At 42.1% G+C, this 26,053-nt stretch overlaps 1 protein-coding gene across 2 annotated transcripts in view; it reads left to right on the top strand.

Moving 5' to 3' along the window:
* Positions 1–26,053, top strand: part of GALNT17 (polypeptide N-acetylgalactosaminyltransferase 17) — a 594,162-nt gene that overhangs the window by 200,670 nt on the left and 367,439 nt on the right. Inside the window, exon 2 of one of the 2 annotated variants that reach the window (XM_008018296.3) lies at positions 7,287–7,470. In XM_008018296.3, coding sequence (XP_008016487.1) covers positions 7,287–7,470 — 184 coding nt within the window. Of the gene's footprint in view, positions 1–7,286; positions 7,471–20,813; positions 20,955–26,053 lie in introns of those variants that run through there. The other variant, XM_008018297.3, reaches the window with a different exon arrangement.

Genomic DNA, 26,053 nt, shown 5'->3' with positions numbered 1-26,053 from the left:
CACTCTTAATATGAGATGTCTAGCTGCTCCAGCCTGGGCATCCTCACTGAGTGACAGCTGTATCTGGTGACTCATTTCCTTATCACCCTAGAAACACTTACTTCACTGACACTGTCTCAGAGGTCACCAGTGCCTTTCATTGCCACACCAAATGGCTCTTTTCAGGCTTAATTCTCTGTGACATTCATCAGTGAAGATTCTCTTCTTTGTGAATATAAATATACAACAATATTTAATATATTCAACACCTCTTCTCCTATTATATGCTTTCCATATGGATATTTAATTTGCTTTCTCAAAAGTGAAATACTCAGTTTGTAATAAATGGCCCCAAGTTGGTTCTCCAGATCTGATCTCTATTCATCCATCTACCTAACAGTTTTTAAGAACTCTCTGTGTGTCAGGCACTGGAGGTGACCCCATCTATGCCATTAAGGAGAGCACCTAAACTTGGGACCACAGAAGTCTTCCAGTCGTGATTGGTAGTGTGTTAGTCGCTTTTCACGCTGCTGATAAAGACATACCCAAGACTGAGTAATTTATAAAGAAAAAGGTTTAGTGGACTTACAGTTTCACATGGCTGGGGAAGCCTCACAATCATGGTGGAAGGGAAAAGGCACGTCTTACATGGCGGCAGACAAGAGAGAATGAGAGCCAAGTGAAAGGGAAACCCCTTATAAAACCATCAGCTCTCATGAGGCTTACTGACTACCATGAGAACAGTATGGGGAAAACTGCCCCCCAGGATTCAATTGTCTCCCACTGGGTACCTCCCACAACATGTGGGAATTATGGGAACTACAATTAAAAATGAGATTTGGGTGAGGACACAACCAAACCATATCAGGTAGGATGCTGTATCTGTGAGGATGCAGATGCAGCATCAAGACTTTCCTTTCTGGCAGGAGACAGCACACTCAGAAGGGGCAATTAAAGACATTACCAAAATATTTACAGAGATTGTGGAGGGTTAAGGGAAACCAATAAGGAATAACAAGGGTTGGTGAATGACCCTAAGGCTAGCAACAGAGGGGGAAGCAATTACCACCCTAAGGTCTGCAGAGACAAATTTTTATATATATATATATATATATATATACACGTATATATATATATGTGTGTGTGTGTGTATATATATATAATTTTCTTTAGGTGGAGTCTCGCTTTGCTGCCCAGGCTGGAGTGCAGTGGTGTGATCTCAGCTCACTGCAACCTCCACTTCCCAGGTTCAGATGATTCTCCTGCCTCAGCCTTGCAAGTAGCTGAGACTACAGGTGCTACTTGCACCTGTAGCAAGTAACTGGGTGTGTAACTGCAAGTAACTCTCTGCAGTAACTGCAAGTAACTCTCTGCAGACCTTAGGGTGGTAATTGCTTCCGTCTCTGTTGCTAGCCTTAGGGTCATTCACCAACCCTTGTTATTCCTTATTGGTTTCCCTTAATCCTTCACAATCTCTGTAAATATTTTGGTAATGTCTCTTTAATTACCCCTTCTGAGTGTGCTATCTGCTGCCAGAAAGGAAAGTCTTGATGCTGTATCTGTGAGGCTACAGATACAGCATCCTACCTGATATGGTTTGGCTGTGTCCTCACCCAAATCTCAGTTAACTTTTGTATTTTTAGGAGAGACAGGGTTTCACCATGTTGACCAGGCTGGTCTTGAACTCCTGACTTCAAGTGATATGCCCGCCTTGGCCTCCCAAAGTGCTGGGATTACAGGCATGAGCCACCGTGCCCGGCTGGACAAATGGATTTCTGAAGTCAACCAGGAAGCTTGAACACTTAGTTATTTTTTTTTTTTCAGAGATGAGGTCTTCTTACTTTTTATTTTATTTATCTGTTTTCAAAGACAGGGTCGGTCTCTGTCATCCAGGCTGGAGTGCAGTGGTGTAATCGTAGCTCACTGCAGGCTTGAACTCCTGAGCTCAAGCAATCCTACCTCCTCAGCCTCTCAAGGAGCTGGGACTATAGGCACAGGCTAATTTGTTTATTTTTTGTAGAGATGGTGTCGGGTCTCATTATGATGCCTAGGCTCGTTTCCAACTCCTGGGCTCAAGCAATTCCCCTGTCTTGGCCTCCCAAGCACTGGGATTACAGGCATGAGCCTCTGCACCTGGCCTGCTTGCTTCTTATTAAGACATTTCTCTCTTCCTTAAGTCTCAGTCTCTTGAAGTCTTTGGATTCAAATATAGCGTAAGTGAGAGGCCAGGCATAGAGAGCAGAAAAGAAAAAAGTTTTGCAGGATGCAATTCCTCCTGTTGGTGGAAATAGACAAGGGATAGAGTAGTCAGTCAGCACTTGCCGAACACTGTATCCTTCTGCTGCTTGCTCCTGGGCTGTCCTCTCTGCACCCTTTGCCACGTCTCTAGCCTGCTTGTCCTGATGGCAGTGAGGTTTGTATCCCAGGCCTCCTCTGCTGTCTGAACCTCCATTCTCATGTGCTTCAACTTTCCATTGGACTCTGATGCCATCTGGATGTCCCATGGATGCCTCGTATACCACATGTGAAGAATGGAACTCATTACCTTCTCACACTCTCTTCTGTATGCCCTGCCTTTTCAGGCAGTGTTATCACTCACCAGGAAACCTCAGTTTTGCTCAGTTCCTCCTTCTTTCTCACCCTTAGCACTTGTTTGTCTCCTGCCCTGGGATGGTATCTCTTAAACAACCCTCAAATCTCTCCATTCCGTTTGATCACTATGACCGCTGCCTTAAAATAAGCGTCCTGCCGTCTCTCGCACACACTGCTCTCATAATCTGCCTCAGAGTCCAGGCTTTATCCTCCTTTAGCTGCCACAGAACCTTTAAAAAGTTCCTACATTTGACCAGGTATGGTGGCTCACGCCTGTAATCCCAGCATTTTGGGAGGCCAAGGTGGGATAATCAGTTGAGACCAGGAGTCCCAGACCAGCCTGGGGCACATAGCAAGACCCCATCTATACACAACTGTTTTAAAAAATTAGCTAGGTTAGTGCCACGCACCTGTAATTTCAGGTACTTGGGAGGCTGAGGCAGGAGGATTGCTTGAGCCCAGGAGTTCAAAGCTGCAGTGAATGCGCTGTGATTATACCACTGCACTCCAGCGTGGGCGACAGAGTGAGACCATCCCTTAAAAAAAGAAAAGTTCCTGCGTTCCTACATTCTCAGACCCAGTGTCCTCATTTGTGAAACAGAGGTAATAATACCTTCCCCCTAAACTTGTCAAGAGATTAGATGAAACAATGGTAAAATAAATGTGAAACATTGAGCAGAGTGCCCACCACACAGTGGATACTCAATAAATGGTTGCTGTCATTACTGTTAGTGCCTGGGCTCAGTCCTTGTGCTGTTATTGGCCACACTTCAGATCTTGTTACTTTCCTTCTTTGTTTGTCACTTATAGATAAAAAGCTAAAGTCAAGGGATCCAGGGCTGTAGAATGACTCTTGTGGGCCCAGACACTTTTGCCTAGATGGGCTCCTTCCTCCATATAAAATACTAAAAATTAGATTTTATGACTGTGTTTCTATTTGTCTTGAGTACTCTCTTTAAGAGCTTGTAATTTTGAATGGCAATTCTCTGACCTCTGGAGACCGTGTAAATTTAGACAAACACATGTGTGGTCTCAAGTCCTGGGTTGGGATATTTTTTTTACCCCCACTCTGAACACATCCAGAGACTATCTTCTTGTTTGTCTCATTATGCGTTTCCTTGGATTTGCGCGCGCGCACACACACACACACACACAAATCCAATCTTTCAGGGACCTAAATTTTTGCAGATATTTCAGTTTCAATGATATTTCTCAAGAGAACCCAAAATCCCATATCCTGTGCACGCTTGAGCTCTGAAACTGCAGCTTTTAGTTAATGAGCAACCCCTGCTCTCCCTCCCTGAGAGCAGACATAGACTCAACTCCTATTTTAACTTACCTCGAGGAGTTTCCCTTTCTTTCTTGCAAGATCAGCTATATATTTTAAATGTTTTAAAATTGTTTTATTGAGCATTTTTAGGTATTTTGCTGGAAAATTTTCATGTTGGATAGCCTTTCATCTTGCTGTGAATAGAATTGTCTATCATAAGTGTTTTTCTCTTAACATGTATTTTCAGTTTTGGGGGGATTTTTTGGTTTTTTTGAGATGAAGTCTTGCTTTGTTGCCCAGGCTAGAGTGTAGTGGCACAAACTTGGCTCACTGCCACCTCCACCTCCTGGGTTCACGATTCTTCTGCCTCAGCCTCCTGAGTAGCTGGGATTACAGGTGTGTGCCACCACACCTGGCTAAGTTTTGTGTTTTTAGTAGATACAGGGTTTCACATGTTGGCCAGGCTGGTCTCGAACTCCTGATCTCAAGTGATCCACCCACCTCGGCCTCCCAAATTGCTGGGATTACAGGCGTGAGCCACAGCGCTCAGCCGTATGGAGATATTTTATACAGCTCATATCATTCATCTATTTAAAAGCATATGGTTTAGTGGTTTTTAGTATCTTCACAAATTTGTGCACTAATCACCATGATCTAATGCTGTAACATTCCCATTACTCCAGGAAAAAGCCCTATACATGTTAACAGTCACTGTCCATTTTCTCCCCAAGTTCCCCTTTCGCTACTGAAAGCAACCACGGATCTACTTTCAGGTTCTACAGATTCACCTGTTCTGTACATTTCACATAAATAGAATCACCACATGGTCTTTCGTGACGAGCTTCATTTACTTGTCATAACGTTTTCAAAGTTAACTCTTGTCATAGCTTGTATCACTACTTCATTCTTTTATATTGCCCAATATCCCATTGGTCTGGAGATACTCTATTTTGTTTCTCCATTCATCAGCTGATGGACATTTAGCTAACAAGAATAATGCAACTGTGAGCGTTATAACTGATGAATGTTTCCATTTTTCTTGGGTAGAAATTTCCTAGGAGTGGAATTGCTGGGTCATGTGATAACTATATTTAGCATTTTTTGTTTTTGTTTTTGAGACAGAGTTTTGCTCTGTCGCCTAGGCTGGGGTGCAACTGTGGAATCTTTGCTCATTGCAACCCTGCCTCCTGGGTTCCAGTGATTCTCCTGCCTCAGCCTTCTAAGTAGCTGGGACTACAGGTGCACACCACCACACTAGGCTAATTTTTGTATTTTTAGTAGAGACTGGGTTTCACCGTGTTGGCCAAGCTAGTCTCGAACTCCTCAGGTGATCACTTCAACCTCCCAAAGTGCTGGGATTACAGGTGTGAGCCACCACACCCAGCCCATATTAAGCATTTTGAAGAACAGCCCAACTGTCTTCCAAAGTGGCGGGACACCTGTACATTCCCACTAGTAATGTTACATCACAAGTGATTTTAAAACCAAGCGCAGGTGTTTGTACTCAACATGGGACGAGTCCTTGTGGAGTTTTGAGCGCAGTTCAGGGGATGTCATTGGAATATTTGTTACACATCAGCAGATTCGACATGAGGGAGCAGGTAGAAAGTGCTGGAGTTCTCTAATTCTCCACCCATAGGGTCTCTATGGAGATGAGGGCAGCAAGAAAAGACGTCAGGATTCCTGAAGAACATAACTGGATGGTGGAAATGATTCTCAAGCAGAAAAACGATGCTCGTCTGACATTGATTGAGGTGCTCGCACAATCTTTGCTTTTGATCTTGATATTACAGAAAATAAATTTCTGTTTTCAGAGAAGCAGGAGAGTGAAAACAAGCTTTGCCACTAGGTGACGGAGAACTGTCTCAAGACTGGAGCAGGCCGGGCGCGGTGGCTCAAGCCTGTAATCCCAGCACTTTGGGAGGCCGAGACGGGCGGATCACGAGGTCAGGAGATCGAGACCATCCTGGCTAACACAGTGAAACCCCGTCTCTACTAAAAAATACAAAAAAACTAGCCGGGCGAGGTGGCGGGCGCCTGTAGTCCCAGCTACTCCGGAGGCTGAGGCAGGAGAATGGCGAAAACCCGGGAGGCGGAGCTTGCAGTGAGCTGAGATCCGGCCACTGCACTCCAGCCTGGGCGACAGAGCGACTCTCCGTCTCAAAAAAAAAAAAAAAAAAAGACTGGAGCAGGTTTCTTGGCTCTTGACTTGCCTAGGGGATGTCTTCATGGGAGATTTGGATCCTTCTGGGTGCTTCTGGCTGCCCAGGCTGTCAAAGCCAAGGAGGCTGGTCCTTCTTCTTTCTGTCAGTGGCAGCAATGAAATGCTGGATATTGGATCTCCATCATTTAAATGGATAAAGTGTGTGTGTGCGCGCGCTGAGTGGCTGGAACATTTGAAATGGCGGAAGGCAATGAGAACCCTTAACAACAAAAGTTTTCTGGTTAAGTAGTAAAACCTCCCATAACTCCAGGATTTAAAAATTGCCCATCAAGCTGTTTATCCTATAATGGAATAATAGGTTTAGGGCTGCCACCATCCTGGGAGCTTGCAGATTGCTCCGTGAGGCTTGTTACAGAGGCTTCCAAGTCTGCTTGGCACGGTTATCACCCGTGTGGGTTTTTTCCTCTCCTCTGTGATTTATTCTCAAACATTTTGTATTTCCTGTTGCCATTTAGATAAAATTTAAATAAAACCATTAGGGAAAGAGTTGTGTCAGAATGTTGGACCCTTTAAACTCAGGAATAAAATCAATCTGTATGTCGCTTTCTGTTCAAATGAAGCAAAAGCATCTGCAGTTTGGCAGTTAGCTGTGGACTTGCTGTTTTTATTCTGTGCTATTTCTTCTTGCTGTAGTTCCTCCTAGCAAAAGGGAAACAGGCATGAATAATGGCCCTCGTTCTACTCATTTCCTGTGTCCTCTTTCGTCCTTATTTTCTCCCAGTGTGGAGGGTCTCTCCCTCTTAACAGACCTCCATCTCATCCCAGTTCCCAAAAGGAGAGAGAGGATTCTTTTTTATGTATTTGGTTTTCTTTTTGAGACAGAGTCTTACTCGGTCGCCCAGGCTGGAGTGCAGTGGTGCAATCTCGGCTCACTGCAAGCTCCATCTCCCGGGTTCAAGAGATTCTCCTGCCTCAGCCTCTTGAGTAGATGGGACTATAGGTGTGCACCACGACGCCCAGCTAATTTTTGTATTTTTTAGTAGAGACAGAGGTAGAGGATTCTAATTGGTAACCAAACTTTAACCCCAGAACACTCTGTGGCCTTGACCTTCCTCTAATACAAATGTTTTCAGGGCCTATACCTGAGTGGGATAAATTGAGGACATCATTTTTTCTGTGACAGGTAATGTTAAAATTTCTGTTGAAACTGCGGCAGAGATTGAGTAATACGTCCTGGTATAGTGGTTTTCTAATAATTCTTTTTTCTCCCACTTTTTCTAGGCTTATCCAAATCCCTTGGGCTCATTGAAGGTTATGGTGGGCGGGGTAAAGGGGGCCTTCCGGCTACTCTTTCCCCGGCTGAAGAAGAAAAGGCTAAGGGACCCCATGAGAAGTATGGCTACAATTCCTACCTCAGTGAGAAAATTTCACTGGACCGTTCCATTCCGGATTATCGTCCCACCAAGTAAGTTCTGGTTCAGTCATTCAGGGAGCTTGATGGGTCGTCAGCATGGGTGTAGACCCCTAAGTCTGTGATATTTTCCACTGTTATTTGTAACTCTTGGGGGAGTTTTTATTTTAGTTTCCTCTTCAATAAATACACTTAGTACTCGTGTTGCTTATGAGAGATTACCTAAGCAAACACGTTCAGTTGTTATCAAAGTGTTCCAGAAACATAGAAAGAGCCTCAATACAAAAAGCTTTATATTTTATTTCTTCTTCTTCCTCCTCTTCTCCTTCCTCTCCTTCTCCTTCTCCTTCTTCTTCCTCTTCTTCTTCCTCTTCCTCTCCTTCTCCTTCTCCTTCTCCTCCTCTTTCTTCTTCTTCTTTTATTTTTTGTCACTCTTGTTGCCCAGGCTGGAGTGCAATGGTGCAATCTCGGCTCATCACAACCTCCGCCTCCTGGGTTTAAGTGATTCTCCTGCCTCAGCCTCAGCCTCAGCCTCCCAAGTAGCTGGGATTGCAGGCATGTGGCACCATGCCTGGCTAATTTTGTATTTTTAGTAGAGACGGGATTTTACCGCGTTGGTCAGGCTGATCTCAAACTCCTGACCTCAGGTGAACCGCCCACCTCGGCCTCCCAAAGTGCTGGGATTACAGGTGTGAGCCACCATGCCCGGCCATTATTATTCTTTTGATGTTTATTTTATGTTCAGGGGAACATGTGTAGGTTTGTTATATAGGTTAATTGCATGTCACAGGGGTTCAGCATACAGATTATTTCCTCGTCCAGGTAATAAGTGTAGTACTGAATAGATAGTTTCTTGATTCTCACCCTTCTCCTTCCCTCCACCTTCAAGTAGGCCCCGTGTCTGTTGTCCCCCTTTTTGTGTCCATGTGTACTCAGTGTTTAGCTCCCACTTATAAGTGAGAACTGGTGGTATTTGGTTTTCTGTTTCTGAGTAAGTTTGCTTAGGATAATGGCCTCCAACTCCATCCATGTTGCTGCAAAGGACATGATGCCATTCTCGTTTATGGCTGCGTAGTATTCCGTAGTGTATATGTGCCACATTTTCTTTATCCAGCCTACTATTGATGGGCATTTAGGTGGATTCCCTTCCTTTGCTACAGCGAATAGTGCTGTAATGAACATACCTGTGCACGTGTCTTTATGGTAGAACAATTTATATTCCTTTGGGTATATACCCAATAATGGGATTGCTGGGTGAAATGGTTCTGCTTTGAGTTCTCTGAGACTTCACCAAATTGCTTTCTACAATGGCTGAAGTAAATTACATTCAGCAGTGTGTAACCATTACCTTTTCTTTGCAACCTCTCCAGCATCTGTCATTTTTTTTTTTTTTACTTTTTAATAGTAACCATTGTAACTGGTTGAAATGGTATCTCATTATGGTTTCGATTTTCATTTTTCTAAAACGAATCACCGTGATCTCATCACTTAGGGACAGCATCTATTGAAGTTTTTGTATATTGTCTTTGAGTCAATTTTCTATACAGATGATGAGTGTATGTTATCTCACTTTTCCCCTTTTTCATTTAACATTAAATCAAGAGTATTTTCTGATGTTATTAATGAAGATCTGTTTCCATTGTTGGAAATTCAGGTTATTTTCAATTTTTCTTATTATATATAACATTCTATTGAATATTTTTTCACTCATATCTTTATTTGTATTAATTTGATATTTATTTTCTGAATCCACACTTCTAAAGGTGTATAGTAGAGGGATATTTTTGGAGATTCTTGATACGTATTGTAATATTTTCCTCCAGAAAATCTATAGTAATTCTACTCTTATTAGAATTTTACTAGACCCTTCCAATACTGGGTATTAGCATGTCAAAAATGCCAAACTGATAGGCTATTGTTTCAACTTAAACTTTTTTGCATGAGATTCTTGTCTTTTAAAAAACTTGAGGCTGTAATCCCAGCACTTTGGGAGGCTGAGGAGGGTGGATCACGAGGTCAGGAGTTCGAGACCAGCCAGGTCAAGATAGTGAAACCCTGTCTCTACTAAAAATACAAAAATTGGCCGGGTGCGGTGGCGGGCGCCTGTAATCCCAGCTACTCAGGTGGCTGAGGCAGGAAAATTGCTTGAACCAGGGAGGCAGAGGTTACAGTGAGCCAAGATTGTGCCATTGCACTCCAGCCTGGGCGACAGAGTGAAACTCCATCTCAAAAAAAAAAAAAAAAAAAAAAAAATTGGGTCTGAGTACAGTGGCTCACATCTATAACCCTAGTACTTTGGGAAGCCAGTCGCTTTGGGCAGATCACTTGAGCCCATCAGCCTGGGCAACATGGCAAAGCGTTGTCTCTACAAAAAATATAAAAATTAACCAGGTATGGTGGTGGTACACGCCTATAGTCCTAGCTACTCCTGAGGCTGAGGGTCACGTGAGCCTGGGAGGTCGAGGCTGCAGTAAGCCGTCATGGCACCACTGCATTCCAGCCTGAGGAAGAGAGTGAGACACTGTCTAAAAACTATTTGTGTGCATCTTGGTTGGATTACGAGAGTTCTTTGTTTTGTGCTCTCAGATTTAAGAATTACTTATTTTCTGCTTGTAAAACAGACAAAAGAGGTTGGACATAGTGTCAAGATGCCGGAGAGAAAGCCCCTATGTTCCAGGCAGAACTCCACCTCCGATTCTCAAACAGATTCTCCATTTTCTATTAGATTTGTAGTGTCTCTATTTAGAGTGTGTCCTTGCCTGAAGTAGATTATTTATTTCTCAAATGAATTTTGTACAAATCAGTTAAGTGTCTTGGTTACTGAGAAAAATAGATTCGAGATAAGGAAAATTATCTTAAATGGATGTAAATCTGCAGCATTAGCTGAGAAACCTGTTAAATCTCTCTCTACTGAATAAGCATATACTCATTTAGAATCACTAGGAAAATATACATCACCCCTGCTGGAAGCTATTTTGTGTCCCTGGACTTTGGCTCTCCAAAACATCTGTCTGTTTTTATTTCCTGATGCTCTCTCATTAGCCTTTCTTATTAGGACATTGGCAAATAAACATGGCCTTATTTTTTGTACTTCTCTAAGAATGAAAATGCCTCCACAACGAGGTTACTGGAAATGAGCTGGTTGAACAAGTATTATTGAGCACTTATTATGCGCCAGATAGTTTTCTTCACGCTGGAGATAGACCATTGGATACTCCTTGCCTACTTACTTCTTGTCTAGGGAGGAAGACAGATATACAAGCAGATCAGTTCAGCACAAGGTACATGCCGGCTAGAGATTCACACAGCATGTGCAGGGAGGGTCTGAGAAAGTTTCTTGTTTGAGGTAATGCCTGAAGGACCATCAAGGGATAGAAAATTGAAGATGAGGGGGCTGGGCACAGTGGCTTACGCCTGTAATCCCAGCCCTTTGGGAGGCCAAGGTGGGCAGATCGCCTGAGGTCAGGAGTTCAAGACTAGCCTGGCCAATGTGATGAAACCCCATCTCTACTGAAATATACAAAAACAGAAGCGGAGCATGGTGGTGCACACCTGTGGTCCCAGCTACTTGGGAGGCTGAGGCAGGAGAATGGCTTGAAACTGGTAGGTGGAAGTTGCAGTGAGCTGAGATCATGCCACTGCACTCCAGCCTGGGTGACAGAGTGAGACTCTGTCTCAAAAAGAAAAAAAAATAAAGGAAAATTGAAATTGGGAGAGGGATAAGGGTGGACAAGGCAGGAGAACAGAAGGAGCACACTTGGTTGGGTATGATTTGGCATACTCAGGGAGGAACCGATAGCCCGATATTGCTGTGTGATATAACATGATGGCCTGAACATACCATTTATATGTGAACCTTCCTGAAACTCTGTTAAAATGATAGCAAAGGAATAGAGAGAATGGCAACTTAGAAGGAAAAAAACCCACAACAGGTTAGGCAATGATCACAGGGAAGAGAGACATGTACAAAATTTTGGAAGATGGAAAGAGGATGGTAATGGCAACTGACAGAGCAAGCTGGGTGAAGCTGAGACCCATCCTCCCACATGAGGTGGGTGGGGGTGGTGAGAGCTGAAGAATGCAGTCTAGCCAGAAGCCCCCAGAGACTCAGGAATTGGAGATGACAGACATTTCTGACAGCTAGAGGGGGATTTGAAAAGAAGGGATGCAGTTAGCAGTTATGTCTCCAGATCCTTTCTTCAACTCTGCACAGCCAGAGACTGCCCTTTCTCATCTGGCAGAATATGGGAGGTTTACTCCCTGGAGAAGATGAACTGTGGTTCACAGAGGTGGCCTTGGACAGAGAATAACAGGGCTGCATATGAAATGGGATGACTTTCCAGCTCCATTACCCCTCTAGTCTCTATTACTCCTGTAAGCAAGAGTTTGAAGAATCCACTTAGAGAAAATTATTCAGCCTAAGGAAAAGGCTGATAGATCTGACAGCTGGGGGTACCCCAAAAATGGCTGGGTTCTGCTCATTAACTATTAGTATGGCATGGCTGTTATAAGGCTTCATCCTTTTACATAAAACAGTCCTGCTCTAAAATAAGAAAGGAAAGGCAGGATCACTAGACATCTCAGTAGAGTCTTTGTTATAAAAGATGTTAACAACAGCAGAAAACAGTAAACAGAAACAACAAACTTTAAAACTATAATAAATGACTTAGGAGATATAGAATGTTTTGTTTATAAACCAAGAGCAAATAGATATATTAAGATAATAATCATAAGGCCAGGTGCGGTGGCTCATGCCTGTAATCCCAGCATTTTGGGAGGCTGAGGTGGGTGGATCATTTGAGGTCAGGAGTTCAAGACCAGCCTGGCCAACATGGTGAAACCCCGTCTCTACTAAAAACACAAGAAAAAATTAGCTGGGCATAGTGGTTCATGCTTCTAATCCCAGCTACTTGGGAGACTGAGGCAGGAGAATTGCTTGAACCTGGACGTAGAGATTACAGTGAGCCCAGATTGCGCTACTGCACTCCAGCTTGGGCAACAGAGTGAGACTCCACCGCAAAAAAAAAAAAAAAAAAAAAAAAAAAAAAAGTCATAGAATAAAAAATAAAGGTTAGACCTGTAGTCCTAGCTACTCAGGAGGCCATGACAGTAGGATCACTTGGACCTAGGAGTTAAGAGTCCAGCTTGGGCAACATAGCAAGACTCTATCTCTTATAAAACAGAAATTAAATAGAAATAAATAATTTAGTAAAGATTTGGAAGATAGCATTGAGAAATGTTCTAAAAAGTAGAAAAAAAGGAAATGAAAATTAGGAGAGGAAAGATCAAAAGAAATCAGATGAGTCCAGTAGGTTCAACATCCACTAATGAGAAAATCAGAGAGAACAAAGAGAAGAAAGTCATGAAACAAATAATGCAAGACAATTTCCCAGAACCGTAGGATGTGAGCTTTCAGATTAGAAGATCCCACCCAGTTCCTACATAATTCATGAAAAGAACAAAAACTAAACTCACATCAAGAAATGTAAATGTAAAATTTCAACACAACTTGGATGAAGAAAAAGTCCTGAAAGTTTTCAGAGAGTAAATGCAGATTACATATAGTTGGCGTTAGATTTCTCTGTAGAAATATTAGAAGACAATGGAAGAATGCTTACATAATTTTGAGAGAAAAAAATAATGTTCAATTTAGAACTCTTAACAGTCATCTATAGAATACTTTGGGCCAGGAGCAAATGCGAAGTGAATCCATTGCATAAATGTAGGCTCCTAACACTCTTCCCTTCTCTGAATTTGTTTTGGGGAAGATACTCAAGCACATGTTCCAGCAAAACAAAGGAATCAAGTAAGGAAGATGATGAAGAGATGCTCCAGGGTAACTAACATTCTAGGGTGACAGCCATGTAGCAGACGAAGAGATCAATTATTCCCACATCTTTAGAGATAAACCTCCTAGAGCCTCATGTGGATGCAGGAGGATGCAGCGTTCCAGGAGGTATGTCTCTAAAGGAGGTGGGAAGTGGCAAAATTGTTTGATTGCCTAGTGTTTTTGACTGCATTAAGATGTTTTTCTTAACTCCTCTCAAAAAGCTTGGGACCGTTTACTGATTGTGTTAGGCCATTGTGTTACTGTAAAGGAATACTTGAGAGTGGGTTATTTATAAATAAAAGAGGTTTAATTGGCTCACTGTTCTGCAGACTGTCCAGGAAGCATGGTGCTTGGCTTCTAATGAGGCCTCAGGAAGCTTACAATCATGACTGAAAGCAAAAGGTGAGCCAGCCTATCACATGGCAAGAGTGGGAGCAAAAGAGAGAGAGAGAGTGGGAGATGCCACACACTTTTAAACAACAAAATCTCCTGTGAACTCACTCATCATCAAGAGGATGGCACTAAGCCATTTATGGGGATCCACCCCCATGATCCAGACACCTCCCACTAGGCCCCACCTCCCACACTGGGAATTACATTTATTTCAACATGAGATTTGGCCGAGACGCTTATCCCAACCATTTTACTGATAGGCACGAAACAGCTTGTGAAAAAGCAAAGCAATTAATAGAGAAAAAAAAAAAGCTCTCCAATAAACAAACTATACTTCCATATACTCTGTGGCTCAGCTCTGAGCAATATATTATAGTCATATAAATGTAAATATTTCATATCGATTTAAACACAAATTATGCTATAATTATTGGAAGGAGGAGGAGGCAAAATGTATATGTGAGGTGTGGGTAGTGTAAGAAAACTAAATCTACATCTTCAGTAATAGGAAGTCAATTGAAAATGTCTAAAATTACACGTCAAGAAATACTAACATAATCATTGTTATGTAGCAACACGGAGATTACAGAAGTTGAAGGAGACCGTGTATGTTTTATTTTAACAAAATTTCAATTAATAAATATAAATCTATACCAAAAAATGCAAAATGTGTGGGATGAAAGTACAGTAGAAGAATGAGTTGGAGAACCAGCTTGAATGATATGATCACATTTAGATTATCCTGGCCACTATGTGTTGGGTAAATTTGAAGGTCAATTTTCAGATGAATTTGAGAGCTCGCCCACAGGCCATAGACAGTAACCAAAGAGACCATTGTAAATTCTGATCTCCACAGCAAAAGTTACCAAATTAACCTCTCTTAATTGCAAATTAATCCCAGCCATCAAAGAGTTGCAAGGCCCTTTCCTGTAGAAGCAATTTCTCTGATATTTGAGCCCTGGGGATGTAAGGAGAGGCAGCTGCCTGGGGCAGAACAGTTTCCTTCCTCCAGAGAAATTATTCCCCAGTGGGTAGGATCCTTTTTGTTAAGCCCCAAACAGCTCTCACAAATTTTTGAGAATCTTTAAGTAGGCTAATTTCATTGCCATTTTAAACAGAACCTCAAGTTGCTTTAATTCTTACTGTTTTTTTGTTATATTACACTTGAGAAAATTGTTTTTCTTATAAATATGAATGAATGTTTAGGTAGCAGTGAGATTAACCATTTGTCACATTTCAGGCAAATGAATTCCAAAATGCTGTTTTCCATTTTGTTTTAATTCCATGACTTTTTTTTTTCTTGCACTGGACAGATATTTTAAACTTGTGTGAATCCCAAACTGTCAATCTTTCCATTTTCATTTCTTCCCTGCTTTAAAGTATAAAAAGATATTATCCCTCAGAGTATTGGTAAATATTCTATTCTGTTTTGTGTTGCTTTTCTATGACTCTTTTATATTTCACCCTTCCATCCTTCTAGAGTTTATTTTGGAATATGGTTCAAGTTTGTATCTTCCGTTCCAAAGATCTGTCCCTCTTTTTAGAAAAGAGGTTTTTCAAAATAATCTTATAAATAACTCTTCTCTTTCTCTTATTTGGAGGTGCTAAATATGTTACATTTTATGCTTTTTGCATATAAGTAGGCTTATTTTCTCTGTGGTGTTCTTTTGATCTGTATTTCTTTTTTCTTCTTTTTCTTGTCCTTTCTTGGTTTTGTAGAAATTACTAAAAATGATTTTTTGACTAAAGTCTCCAATTTGCCAGGCAGTGGGCCAGCAGTTTGGAGAAGAGCAAGGCATCTTGGCCTCAGAGGACTTCAAAGAGAGTGGGAGAGGCTGGTGGCCATTTATAGTCCTTTTGGTCACTTTTAGAGGGCCTTAGAAAGTAAGACAAGGGCGTGAGCCATTCTGTGGGAGGCAGAAGGTGACCTTGATCTTATTGGCAAACAGGAGTTTTCCTCTAAAAGGGAGGCAGGACATTTGAGAGAGAGAACAGCAAGTACAATGGTAAGTAGCTCAGCTTGTGAAAAAGCAAAGCAACTATTAACTACAGAAAAAAACAAAAGCTCTTAAAGAAAGGAATCGCAATTCCAGGCACTGTGTGGCTCAGGGGACAGTTCTTGGATTTTGGGATTAGGGGAAATGGAAAACTTTTGGCTAGAGAATAGTTTCCAGAGTAAATTGTAGAAAAAAAAATTTGGAGGGGAAGGAGGAAACCAGGCTGGGAAGTGCCTCATGTTCCAGCCCTGGGTGGGGACTTTCACATTTTTGGTAGACGCCAGTAAAGGATTGGAGGCAGGATGGTATTATTATTATTATTTCTTTTTTTAAAAATAATGATAACTGTGGCAGAAATGTGGAGGATGGAATGGAGAAGATGGCAGCTGGTAGCTGGATGGCTAAATATAAGTCATGGTTACCAACATTTGTTGAGTGCCAAACGTGTGCTGGACATTGCCAGAGAGAGAAGAAGGGTGCTTTTAATAATACAGCAAGCACTTTATTATGATTGTGCTACTTTTATACAATTGTTTTCCTATAACAAACTAAGGACTAAGCAGGGATAAGGTGGAAGAGCTAGATTCAAGAAAATCCTAGAGAGAATTAGTAAAAATGAGGCAACTAATTGGAAATGGATGAAGTGAGTGCACTAGCTTGGGATATGGAGTGGAGGTGATTTCGTTAACCAGGAGAGAGAATGCTGCAGGGGTTCATGTTTTGTAAGGAAGACAGCAGTTCTGCTTGTCCAGGGTTCCCCAAAGTTCCGGTTTTCTTGAGTAACCACGAGACATGAATCTGTCTGGCTTTATCTATGATTTGGCTCTGTGTTTGTAAGAAGATAGCCTTCAGTGACATCAGAAGCTGGGCAAGGCTTTCTAAGCCCCCACTTTTTTTGTTATTTGTTTTTGTTTTTGGCTTTTTTTACTGAGATATACCATTCTATATCATACTGTGGCATAGTAATTATCTGCTTTTCCAATTATCTCATACTATGAGGGAGGGACCACAGAAATCTGTCTGTGCTTATTAAAGCCACTGCTGAGATTCCTGCACCAATTTTATGATATGCTTTCTCCTCTCAAACCATGTAGGTAATTTATGAGCAGTTTCTACTGCTGTTATCTTCAATTTCTCCTTTGGCCTCCTGCTTATAAATCCAGATGTCAGGTTTCTTTGAAATTCATTTTGCTTCACTCGGAAAGTCTCCTCTTGCCTTCATCACAACATATTCTAACCCATTTTATCCTGACAATGTCTGCTTTGGATGTGGCTGGCATGATGACCCTGTGGACCATCCTAATGTCATGCCCAGTATACAGATGCATGTTGTGGTCTGGAGGTCAGGAATGATGTCTGGGCTGACCATGGATATTCGAGAATCATTCAATTCCAGTGGGTATTTTAGGTTGAGTCTGTGTGCACGTGACTCGTATGAGTATGCGAGTCCTGGTCTTATAATGAATGAGTGGAGTGAATCTACTCATGGCTCAATACCCGACTCAAGTTTCCCTCTGCTGTGAAAAGGACGCATCTGATTATAGCAACTGTGATGGAGTCTTTTTTATGTGAATCATTCCTCTAACAATAGATACCCTGTGTCTCACAGGTTGGTTTGTATATAGAGTGAAAGTGCCTTAAAAAGAGTCAAGAATCCAGCTGGGTGTGGGGGGGCTCATGCCTGTAATCCCAACCCTTTGAGAGGCTGAGGCAAGAAGATCTCTTGAAGTCAGGAGTTTGAGACCAGCCTGGGTAACATAGCAAGACTTGTCTCTACTAAAAATTAAAAAAAAAAAATAAGCTGGATATGGTGGCGTGTGCCTGTAGTCCCAGCTGCCGGGGAGGCTGAAGTGGGGGGATTGCTTGAGCCCAGAGTCCAAGGCTACAGCGAGCTATGATCATGTCACTGCACCCCATCTTGGATAACAGAGTGAGAGGTGTGTGTGCACATGAGAGTGTATGTGTGTATGTGTGTATATATATTTGTATATTATACTTACATATTATATATATTATATTTTAAAGGGTGAAAAATTCTATGTTAAACTTTCTTTTTCACAGACTCATGTGGGCACAGAGAGTATCCATCCAATGAGTAATAATAATAAGTAGTTGTATGCTTAAGAGTGTCCCTGGGCTGAGCGCAGTGGTTCACGCCTGTAATCCCAGCACTTTGGGAGGCTGAGACGGGCGGATCACGAGGTCAGGAGATCAAGACCATCCTGGCTAACACAGTGAAACCCCGTCTCTACTAAAAATACAAAAAAATTAGCCGGGCGTGGTGGTGGGCACCTGTAGTCCCAGCTACTCGGGAGGCTGAGACAGGAGAATGGCGGGAACCCAGAGGCTGAGCTTGCAGTGAGGTGAGATCATGCCACCGCACTCCAGCCTGGGCGACTGAGCAACACTCCGTCTCAAAAAAAAAAAAAAAAAAAAAGAGTGTCCCTGAATCACTAACCACGATAATTTTTCCCTTTTATTGACTGCCTTTTATGTTTTTGTCACTGTACGGCATGTTTTACTGATCTCATTTAAATTTAACTGCTCTCTGAAATAGCTGTTCCCATCCCTTCTTTTATAAATGAGGCAAAGTGGCCTTGGAGGGGTCAAGCAACCTGCCTGAGGTCACACAGCTAGTAAGTACTGGGACCTGGATTCAAATCCAGCTCTGTGTGTGTCTTCAAGGTCTGTGGATGAGCCCACATCAAGTGCCTGACCTTCCGTGTCTGCAGAAGGGAACCTTCTACTCCATGCTGGGGTTGCCAGAAGGAAAAGAATATCTGAGTCTTACAGAAAGTGGACAGTTTATCTAGGGAATCTTGTCTGTTGGGGACGGGGGTGGGTAGGTAGGCGAGTTTACTTCTTTAGTTTTCTTCTCTTGGTGCTTTTCAATTCTTCCAAAGCTGAAAAAATTCCAAAGGACCTTTATGTTGAATTTGAGTAGCTGTTGCCTGTGATGGCCCTAGTGTGTAGTGTAATACAGTTAAAACCCTCTTTAAGGCATACTTTTTTTTTTTTTTTAATAAAACATGGGAAAGAAAATTGTATAATATTATTTGCCTTAGGAGATGTCTTACCGTAGAGTTTATACCGAGGAGGAAGTCTATTTGCTAAAGCAGGTCTTCACGCAGTAATGGGATGGAAGAGTGGAATATGCAAGTTGAGGGGTGCCCTTTCCTTTAGTGTGTGAGGGTGATGTGCTTCCTGCGGTATTTATGGTTGAATGTTCATCCCACTTTTGCGGATTCCCTAGGTCTGAAGAAGATATCTGGGCCATTTAAAAACCTTCGTGAGAGAGTTATACATGAAGGTTAAGAGCCTGGATTCAGAAATCTAAATTCCAATCTCAGCTTTGTCCCTTTCTAGCTATGTGACCTTGGGCAAGTTGCTTAACCTGTCCGTGCCTCAGTTTCCTCATATGTAAAGTGATGATGTAATCATATCTACTTTGTAGAATTGCTGTGGGGATTAAATTTTCCACATGAAATGTATAGAATAACATACCTATACGTTTCACACAATAATATACCTATACATTTCAGTCTCAAGCCATCACACCTGGCCATACTCCTTATCATCTTTAAAACACCTTGCATTAAATGACAGGATCTTCAGGAAAATATCTACTGAAAAGTGATATATCCTTAGCCTTGCACTTACATGGAATACTTAAATCTGGGACGATGGGCATTTCCTTGTCCCCAAGTCAGCACAGAAATCCAGAGGGTCCAGCCTGAGACAGATGCCAGGATGATGGGGAGAGTCTGGGGAGGGTATGTTCCTTCATAAGGATCTTCCCGGGCTTGGATCAGAAGGGGCAGCTGTGGATTCCCCAGAGCCAACATATTGAGGAAGGTTCAGCCCTCACTAGGAATGTTCTGAGGTCACGGGAGACTTTGTGAAAGCTGGAGGATGGGCTCAGCTACCTCTGCTTCTGCTTCCTCCATAGCAGTCAGACCAGAAGGAAAAAAAAGTACAATGTGTGTTTTTCCTCTTTTCACGATTTGATTTTTTCCACACATTGAAGTAATTTTTCCTTGAAAAGGACCGAATATTAAAAAATACATTTTATGTCTGTAATCCTAGCATTTTGGGAGGCCGAGGTGGGCGGATCTCTTGAGGTCAGGAGTTTGAGACCAGCCTGGCCAACATGGTGAAAACCCATCTCTACTAAAAATACAAAGATTAGCTGGGTGTGGTGGTGGGCGCCTGTAATCTCAGATGCTCAGGAGGCTGAGGCAGGAGAATTGCTTGAACCTGGGAGAAGGAGGTGGCAGTGAGCCGAGATTGCATCATTGCACTCCAGCCTGGACCACTGAGTGAGACTCTGTCTCAAAAAAAGAGAAATGGATGCTCTTGAGACTTAACTGTGTAAGAAAGAATTCCTACTTCTTTTAGAGGCACTGCCAGCCCCAAAGGTTATGAATTGGCAATGTTAATTAGATCTTTTCTTGGAACTTGAAAGTATTCTCACCTGAAATGTGTTTAAAACAAAGTTGCCATCAAGATTCTCCTCTGTTTCTTCCTGAGAGCTTTCCAGCAAGTTTCCAATTTCTTTCATGGAGAATTTGAAACCAGTGGATAGAAAGCAGTGTCAACCTTGTCCTGTTTATGCAAATGGATCTGCTCTGTCACCTGTTTACAATCCCCAGGGTCACCGAGTGTCCGGTTCACATTCCCCAGATGTAGATGCAGCTATGGGTCATTGAATTCTCCATGTATTAGTTTGAATCAGACCAATGTTGAGATTTACAGTAGTGGCTGTTCTTGCTTCTGTTGGCCTTTGATAGTTTAAGTAAGGATTGTAGACAGATGAGAGCTGCAGGAGAGGCTAGCTCATCTCATCTCATATTCAGAAATCCTCACACTGTTACTGGGGACTCGAGAGTTGGTACTTAAACAACCTTTGTGTTTCTAGGGGATTATCCTGTCTGCTTAGTCCATTGCTTCCTCACTCTAGCAGTGCACTGAGTTAAAACCAACCCATCCTAACTTGCCTCCAGGCGTCTACATGGGTACACACAAACACCCATACCTACAAGAAAGCACAAGCTGGTTTATGCAAGCTCACTCTAGGCAGTTTGCCAAATTCCACTCTGATTGGTTCAGTGGACAGATACTTACGTGAAATACTTCGTGAAATACTCGCAGTACAGGAAACATTTGTTTCTCAGCCCTGGAAATAATCAACAGAGGCAAATGCCTTTGCAGTCACAATGCCTGTTTATGTGTGGAGTTCTTCGTCGTTCTAGGTGTGCGAGTACAGTCAACATTCTCCAAGTGGCAGCAGGAGAGAACCACGGTGCTTCTGTAATAAGGTGAGATTTACGGGCTTGTAAGAACTGGGGGTATAAATCAGGCTTCTGGTGGAATGGGTGAAATGGACGAAATTCAGGTATTAGTGGGAGAGCCATGTGTGCACTGCAGAGGGAGAAAGGTTCATCAGTATTACAGATGGCATGTCCCTTTAGTTAATTTAGAAGAAATTCCGATCAGCCAACAGAGCTTTGAGGATGGATGCAGGAAAAAAGAAGACTGTGGCATATGGAGAGAACATATTTGTTCTTGGAAAATCAGTAGAAAATGTTTAATGTCATCATAACCTCATTTGCATAAAAATAGTCACATGCGGTAAACCAAATGAAAGCAAAGGAAGACGTGACGGAACCAATGCTGTTCGGAGTTTCGTTTCATTATGAATAACATAAATAATTCAATTGAATAAATAAATACGAAATTGCTTTAAGTAGATGTACTACAAGCGATTATTCCTTGAAAATTCCTTTAATGGTGCATGCCCCAATGATGAAGCAACGTGATTATGTCTCCATGGGCAGCGCTTTGCTGGACACTTGACCCTCGTCAATGATATTGAGCTCTCTGTAGCTCTCAAGTGTTTTGTGAACACAAATGAAGTTTTTAGTTTCACAATCTGATTCATAAACATGACCTTGAAGTCATTTAAATAGACTTATCTTCATTGCAATGAATGCAGCCCCCACTTTGCACGTGGTTGCGCTGAGGCAATATTTGATAATCACAAGTTTGAAGAGTCTCGGGCTGTGCAGTACTAGGTACATAATTCTAAATAAATATTTGGAACCCTGGTGGCAGAATTTGAGCTATTGTTTCTGCCTCGCCAAGTCTGGTCAGGGAATTCTTGTGTAAGGATAAACTGTGGTGTGGATAAAATTGATGGAAATTATTTATGACTTAAAGAAAAATAAAGAAAAAAGGAATGTATTTCCGATTTCAACAAATGTTTTCTAGGGTTTTGTAGAAAGCCATGCACAGGTACCATGGGAACTATAACAGATGTATATGACACAGTCCTTGTACTCATTTGATTTTATTCGTTCACTCAGTAAATACTCATCAGTCAGCTCCCACACACCAGGCACTATGTTGGAGGTTGAGGTTATAAGGGGGAGACAGATGATAAACTGGGAAAAATAAACACAAGCTAATTATAGATTGTGATAAATGCTTTGAAGTAAATAAACAGGTGCTAACATACATCTGACCCTTCAAATCCCTGGGTTTTACATCTGCAGATTCAACCGGAAAATACTAGAAAAAATAAAATTAAAGATAGTAATACAACAATAAAAAATACAAATAAAAAAACTACAGTATAATGACTGCATAGCATTTGCATTGTATTACATATTGTAAGTTATCTCAAGATTAAAGTATCCAGGAAATGTGAGTAGGTTATGTGCAAATACTATGCCATTTTATACAAGGGACTTGAGCATCCTTGGATTTTGGTATCCGTGAGGGGGTTCTGGAACCAATACCCCTTAGATACTGGGGGACAACTGTAGAGAGAAAAGGGAAACAAGAATGTACTTTAGAGAAGGTGAGTTGAAGAGGCAGAGGAGATGAGGATGAAACAGCAGCTCAAAAGTCTGACGGCAGCTGGGCGCAGTGGCTCACACCTGTAATCCCAGCACTTTGGGAGGCCGAGCCTGGTGGATCCCTTGAGGCCAGGAGTTCAAGATCAGCCTGGCCAATATGGCGAAATCTCATCTCTACTAAAAATACAAAAATTAGCTGGGTATGGTGGTGCACACCTGTAGTCCTCAGGCTACTCAGGAAGCTGGGGCACAAGAATCGCTTGAACCTGGGAGGCAGAGGGTGCAGTGAGCCAAGATCGAGCCAGTGCCCTCAAGCCTGGGCAACAAGAGCGAAACTCCATCTCAAAACAAAAGTAAATAAAACCTCTGTCAGAAAACCTCTCTGGACAGAAAGAATAGTGCCTAGAAAGCCCTAAGTTTGGAATGGGCTTGATTTAGGAACTGATAGTAGATACTGGCCAATTGTTTGAGGGTGATGAAAGGGGAGGTAGGAATCAGATATGTGGGATTGTGGGCAATGAATCTGGGATTTATTTCAGTGGGAACAAAAGTGATACACTGCGTTGATAATATACCCCCAAATTCAAGTCCGTCTGGAACCTCAGGTCACCCTATATGGATAACAGGGTCTTTGCAGATGTAATTAGTTAAAGTGAGGCATACTTGATTAGGGTGCTCCCTAAATCCCCAAGATGGTTAGTATCTTAAGAGGAGAAAACACAGAGACCAAGACAGAGACAGAGGGAGGAGGCCAAGTGAAGACAGGCAGAGATTGGAATAGAGTATCCACAAGCCAAGGAGTGCTGGGAATTGCCAGCAATCTCCAAAAACTAGAGAAGGCAAAGAAGGATTCTCCTCTAGAGCCTTCAGAGGGTGCATGCCCTTGCTGACCCCTTCATTTGGGACTTCTAGCCTCCAGAACCGTGAGAGAATAAATTTCTGTTGTTGTAGTGCCCCCATTTTGTGGTACTTTGCTATGGCAGCCTAGGGAACAGATATTAAAGGTCATGGTAGCCACTGGGGATTTGACATAGCGAAGTGTCCTGATCTGGAGTATGTTTTTAGAAGGTCATTCTGAATGGTGTTTGGAGAATGGATTGCAGAGAGCAAGAGAGATGCAAGGAGTCCAGTTTGGAGGATAGTGCCGGTAGGAGGCAATAGTGTTTCCGACTAGGGTGTGCATAGTGATATGGTTTGACTGTGTCTCCACCCAAATCTCATCTTGAATTGTAGCTCTCATAATTCCCATGTGTGGGAGGGACCCAGTGGGAGATAATTGAATCATGAGGGCGGTTCCCCCATACTGTTCTCGTGGTAGTGATAAAGTCTCACAAGATCTGATCGTTTTATAAGGGGAAACTCCTTACGCTTGGCTGTCTGATTCTCTCTTGCTGCTGCCATGTAAGAAGTGCCTTTTACCTTCTGCCATGATTGTGAGGCCTCCCCAGCCACGTGGAGCTGTGAGTCCATTAAACCTCTTTTACTTTATAAATTACTCAGTCTCAGGTATGTCTTTATCAGCAACATGAAAATGAACGAATACACATAGTAAGATAGGGAGAAGTAGAGATTGATGGTGGAGGTCATCGAGGAAGACTACTGGGTTTTAGGTTGCAACATAAAGATGCACAGTAGTGCCGTTTACTGAAACGGTAAAACTGAAAAACAGATTTGGGGGACTCTTTAAGAACTCTACTTGGGATTTGTTAAGTTTGATTTGATGTTTAGTCATATAATTGGAGCTATCAAATAGATGGTTGAACAATTTATGACTCTGAGCCTGAGAGAGAGGTAGGGGGTTGGGAGATAGACCTTTGAAGGCATCAACATAGAGGTGGCCATCAAAGCTGAGATCACTAAGGAGAGAGAGCTGGAGATTTGGCAACAGCCCAGGAGTGAGTGCTGTGCCACTCCAAAATTTAGAACATGGATAGAGGAGAGAAATTCAGCAAAGGATATGGATAAGAAACAACTAATGAAGCAGGTAGAAATCCAGGAAAATGAAGTGATGTGGAAGCCAGAAAAGGAGTATTCCAGAAGGAAGCAGTGGTTACTGGTGATGAGGGATACTGAGATGCCAGCATTGTTCAGCAGATTTGGCAACATGAAGTTCACTGATGACCTCAACAAGGATATTCAGCCCTTATTGGGGTTGATTAAGGAGCGAATGGGAGGGAAGATATGAGAGAGCAAAATGACTACTCTGACGAATTTTATTGTGAAAGGGAGAAGAGGCATGCTAGCGGAGGGCTTTGGGGGATGGGGGTCAAGGAGGTTGTTATTATTGTTCCTTATAAAATTCCCATTTTGTCATAAGAGTTACAGAAAAGTTGCAAGAATACTACAAAAAATTCTGTATTTCTTTATCCAGTTTCCTTAAAGGTTAACATTTTACAATATTTATATATCTCCATGTGTACATCTATTTTTTTCTGAATCATCTGAGCGTGAGTTACAGACATGATGCCCCTTTGTCTCTGAATAGTTCAGCATGAGCAACCCAAGAACAAGGGCATTCTCTTACATAACCACACGACAATATGATAGTATTACCTGTCCACATTTCACCAGTTGTCTCAATAATGTCCTTTACAGAAAAAGAAAGTCCTAGACCATGTATTACATTCATTTATCATAATGTTTTATTTTGAAACAGTCCTTTAGTCTTTCTTTGTCTTTCATGACGTTGACATTTTTGCATACTATAGTCCAGTCATTTTGTAAAATGTCTCTTAGTTTGTATTTGTCCAATATTTCATCAGAATTAGATTCAGAATGTGCTTTTGTGGCAGGAATACTACAAAGATGGTGTTGCGTCTTGGTGCATCTTATCAGGACATACATGAGGAAAAGGAACAGCCAATGAAGAAGGAAGAAATTCAGAAGAATGTAGTGACATGGAAGCCACTCATTACTTGTCTCATTACTGGTGGTGATAATGTTGATTACTGGGTTAAAGGTGGTATATTAATCTGTCCTGGCATTGCTATAAAGAAATACCTCAGGCTGGGTAATTTACAAATAAAAGAGGTTTAATTGACTCATGGTGCCACAGGCTATATAGGAAGCATGATGCTGGCATCTGCTGGGCCTCTGAGGAGGCCTCAGGAAACTTACAATTATGGCGGAAGATGATAGGGAAGCAAGGTTTCTCACATGGTGGGAGCAGGATGAGAGAGAGAGAGAGAAGGAGATGCTACACACTTTTAAACAACCAGATCTTATGAAAGCCCACTCACAGTACCATGGGAGATGGTGTTAAACCATAAGAAACTACCCCCATGATTCAGTCACCTCCTATCAGACCCTACCTCCAACATCAGGAATTATAATTCAACATGAGATTTGGGTGAGGACACAGACCCCTACTATAGCAGATTGTGTCTGCATGGTAGTCAGTTATGTTTCCTAATACCTCCAGGACAATGTAGAATTAGTGGAGACAGTGGGAACCCTTGCCTTTCCTGTCTTTGACAGAAGTGCCTCTAGTGTTTCTCATTAGTAAGATGCTATCTCTATGGCTATGGTATGGTTTATTATGCTAAGAAAGTATCCAT

This window comes from Chlorocebus sabaeus, chromosome 28 (assembly GCF_047675955.1).
Source record: "Chlorocebus sabaeus isolate Y175 chromosome 28, mChlSab1.0.hap1, whole genome shotgun sequence".
Taxonomy (NCBI): domain Eukaryota; kingdom Metazoa; phylum Chordata; class Mammalia; order Primates; family Cercopithecidae; genus Chlorocebus; species Chlorocebus sabaeus.
Note: the sequence above shows the minus strand (reverse complement) of the source record. Positions and strands in the feature narration are given on the sequence as shown.